This window comes from Elephantulus edwardii, unplaced genomic scaffold (assembly GCF_000299155.1).
Source record: "Elephantulus edwardii isolate Elephantulus edwardi_28Jun2011 unplaced genomic scaffold, EleEdw1.0 scaffold00054, whole genome shotgun sequence".
Lineage (NCBI taxonomy): Eukaryota > Metazoa > Chordata > Mammalia > Macroscelidea > Macroscelididae > Elephantulus > Elephantulus edwardii.
The window spans coordinates 6205249-6209214 of record NW_006399804.1 but is presented as its reverse complement, the minus strand read 5'-3'; the positions used below and the strand labels follow the sequence as shown (position 1 = coordinate 6209214).

General features: G+C 39.2%; 1 protein-coding gene across 1 annotated transcript in view; it reads right to left on the bottom strand.

The window, feature by feature from the left end:
* Positions 1-1604: 1604 nt before the first annotated feature.
* The window catches only part of LOC102858876 (armadillo repeat-containing protein 3-like), a 161777-nt gene continuing 159415 nt past the window's right edge, over positions 1605-3966 (bottom strand). The window contains exons 18-19 of the mRNA XM_006887100.1: positions 3741-3903; positions 1605-1811 (exon numbers count right to left, since the gene is read on the bottom strand). Of these exons, the coding sequence (XP_006887162.1) occupies positions 1605-1811; positions 3741-3903 (370 nt within the window). The remainder of the gene's footprint in view (positions 1812-3740; positions 3904-3966) is intronic.

Here is a 3966-nt window from a genome sequence, read left to right as displayed (position 1 = left end):
AAGCCAAAGCACAAGGAAGAATTCAAGATACTAAAGAGCTGAACAGAAGATTCCAAAAGGCTGCTCGGAATGACAAAGCAAAATACTACAATGAAATTTGCGAGGAATGACATATCATATAAGGACTTAAATCTAGAATTTATAAAATACTTGAGCACCACAGCAAGATAAAGTTAAATAACCCAGTTGAAAAATGGGCACAGGATATGAACAGACACTTCTCCAAAGAAAACATTCAGATGGCAAACAAACACATGAAGAAGTATTCAAAATCCCTAGCTCTAAGAGAGATGCAAATCAACACAACTATGAGATATCATCTCACACCAATAAGAATAGCAAAATTTAACAAAACTGTAAACATTAAATGCTGGCGAGGTTGTGGAGAAACTGGAACCCTTATTCACTGCTGGTGGGGGTGTAAAATGGTACAACTACTATGGAAGGCTGTATGGCACTTTCTCAAAAAGTTGCAAATAGAAATACCATTTGGTCCAGCAATTCCACTGCTGGGAATATACCCTAAAGAAACCATAACCGCCACCCAAGTAGGTATTTGCACACCCTTGTATATTGTGGCTTTGTTCACAATAGCAGAGTTGGAAACAACCTATTTGCCCATCAAGAAACGAATGGATAGAGAGAGAAGCTGTGGTATATTCACATAATAGAATATTATGCAGCATTGAAAAACAAAGAACTTATGAAATATTATACAAAATGGGTGACCCTGGAGGACATTATGCTGAGTGAAATATCTTGGTCACAAAAGGACAAATATTGCATAATGCAACTGTCGTAAATGACTGACATTGGGGTTGGGGGGAACCTGAGAGGGGATGAATAATGTACACTGCCTTGAAACAGATGAGGGAGAGAACTGTTTAAAGGGGATGTATGATTAGATATTATTGTCATGACAGCATCCAGAATGAAGCTACATAGTGGAGTGGACTTGGGGGGGAGTGATTGCATAACAATGAAAGATTTTTTCTTTTACCTTTCAAAGAGAAGAGTGAATTGGGGGGAGCGGTAGGCATAGATTAAAGTGCAACAATAAGTGAATGGAAACCCAAAGTCTCTGTAAATTTGCATTAAAATTAATTTAAAAAAAGGAAAGGCTTCAGACCTTTTGTTCATAGGGTTGCTATGAATCGTGCCCAACTCAACACAGTCAACAACATCAATAATCTTTGTAAAAGTGAACTAAGATGGATGGGGATATTTTTAAAAGAGTGCACACAGAGAATTTATTCAAACAAATATTTTATAACATTGTGGGCATTAAATAATGGTCATGAGACCAAAAGTTTGTCCTGGGAACAGTGGCTGGAAGCTTTCATACTTATGTCCCAAACTACAGAGATTCTGCTTAGGAAATGAGAAATGGATTGATTATGACTATAGCTTTATATGTGGTATATAAATATGATTATAATATAATATGGTGTGAACTTAGTAGAAGCCTGAAGTCAGAAGCATAGTAAAGTTTAGGTTTTCTCATTTTTACACAAAGTTTGCAATATAAACATTTTATTCAAAGATATATAGTTAATTGGATAATTTCAGATGAATGTGAACTCCTCTTGTGTTCTTTTGACAGTTCAAAGAAATCGATAAAGATTTCCCTCTTTGCTTTTCAACTTTATCAGCTCGCCTGGACAGAACATGAGATCAACAATGTATGTGTCAGGGGGCAGACGCCCAATCACTCCCTTACAAGGTTTGTCCATCAGCTTCACTTCATTCCAAGCTCTGCCATATTGCCCACGGACTAGAGAACAGCCAACAGCAATTCTGTCTGCCAGAGCCTGCGAATGAAAGGAGAGATCAACCAGGGTGGTGGACAAGGAGTGGGAAAAGTGCCCAAGCATTAAACCTGTCTTGTTTGAAGGCAAAATATGCAGCTCATGCAAGGAAATGCTTAGAAAGGAGGCCACAAATGTGGACTTATGATAGCAGCCAATAAAATGTGATGACAAGTTCTCTGTCTCCTCTAAGATTCTGTAGTCTGAAAATTTCTGAGCAGGTCCTGCTGGGGAGGGACTTTTTTGCAGGCAGCTACACTGTATTGAATCAGCACAAGATTGATAATGTAGTTGGAGAAAAGCTATTTGGTGGGCTTTCAGCACTAGTGCATTTATCAGGCTTTCTGTACTCCTAGGCTATTCTCTGGTTGTTAGATGCAGTGGGATTGCATGGAAGGATGAAATTGGTGGGGACCTATTTCTAGCCGATTTATTCTTTGTAATATAGGTAGTGCGATGGAGCAGGAGAAGCAGCATTCTAAGTGATTGTTCCTCTCGGGTTGCCTACTGCCATCTCATCAGAGCTTGCTTATGTTTTTGGGAGTTGTCTCTTCCATTTGACTTCTGGTTATTCCTGATTTTAAGATTACATGAAAAAAAATAGCTTGAAAATAATCTGGGAAATCTTATGCCACATCAAAATAGATGAGAGCTGGCTCAGATGTCAGGCTGCCTGAGTTTTGAAATTTGCTTCATTTACTTAGTTGTGTCACCGCAGGTAAATTATGTAGCTCTCTGTGCTGCTATTCTTCATCTGTGAAATGAGGGTAATCATAGTGCCTACCTCATAGGGCACTTACAAAGATGATGTGAATTAATATGTGTAAAGTACTTTGAACAGAATCTGCTGGCACATACCTGCTTTAATCATATGTGTATTTCAATATTAGCTTCATTTCTTGTTTGTTATGTAATGACTGCACTATATAGTCCTTAGTGGACCAAAATGACTAAGACAGTGTGCACAGGAGCACAGTGATTAAACACTTAGCTGGTAACCAAAAGGTTGGCAGTTTGAACCCACAAATCACCCCTTCTTTGCAACACAGACTATTAATTTAGCACCTCTCTTTACCACTAAAGATCCTAGCAGAAGGTCCATCCCATTTGTATGTATTACTCAACACTTTTGAGTCCATTTCAACTCACAATGCTCTGTCAGGTTTCTGAGGCTGTAAATAAAACAGGAGGAGACTGCATATCTTACTCCTGAGGAGCCACTAGTGGATTCAAAGTGACACAGGCACCTGATGTTTGAGTTAGCAGCACCACTCCCTACTGACTACAAATGAGAGCTCCCTATTGTATAAGCTTACTATTATCTACTGAAAGGGAGCTCTGGTGGGTTGATGTAAGGAATTGTGCTGCAACACCAAAGGCATGCAGTTCAAAGCCACCAGAAGCTCCTCAAGATAAAGATGGGGAATCTCCTCTTGTACAATTTGTTGACTCTGAAAACCTGCCGGAGGGTCAGCTCTGAGTTGGTTCTAACTCAATGGTACCATAACAACAAGAACAACATTATCTAGTTAAATGTTAAGGGAACTCTGGTGGCCTCGTCTCTAAAGAGTTGTGCTGCTAATGGAAATGTGGCACCTTTCTGGTGTTTTAAACCCACCAGTGAGTCTGTGGGAGAAAAATGGTCATTATCCTTCTATGTTGTTTTCAGCCTCTTGAAAACCTGCTCCGGAGCTCTGGTGGTCTAATGGGTGGGGACTTGTGCTTCAAACCCAGAGACAAGTGGTTCACTGCTCCATGGGAGGAAGATGCTCAGTCTTCTCTCATGTGACTTACTGTCCCTGAAAACTCGCTGAAGGGTCAGCTATGTGTCAATTCTAACTGAATGACAATGAGTCTGAGTTAAAGGTTAGCTCCCTTCAACATGGTAAGTATTTTACTTACTAACAAGTGAACTGAAAACATGTTCAATACCTTGAAAAGCAAAGCTCGATGATAGAAGATTCCTTTTTTGATCTGTCCTATTGGTATGACATTGGATTTAATTTGAAATTTTAGTTCACTTATGTGAAGTTCCCAGCTGAATTCATACAGTTTCTCTTTTCCAATAGGACCGCCCATTTTTTCTGCCACATACCTGTGTCAATTATATTGATATCACATAAAAAAAGTTTGATACATTATTTTGTATGCCTTATGT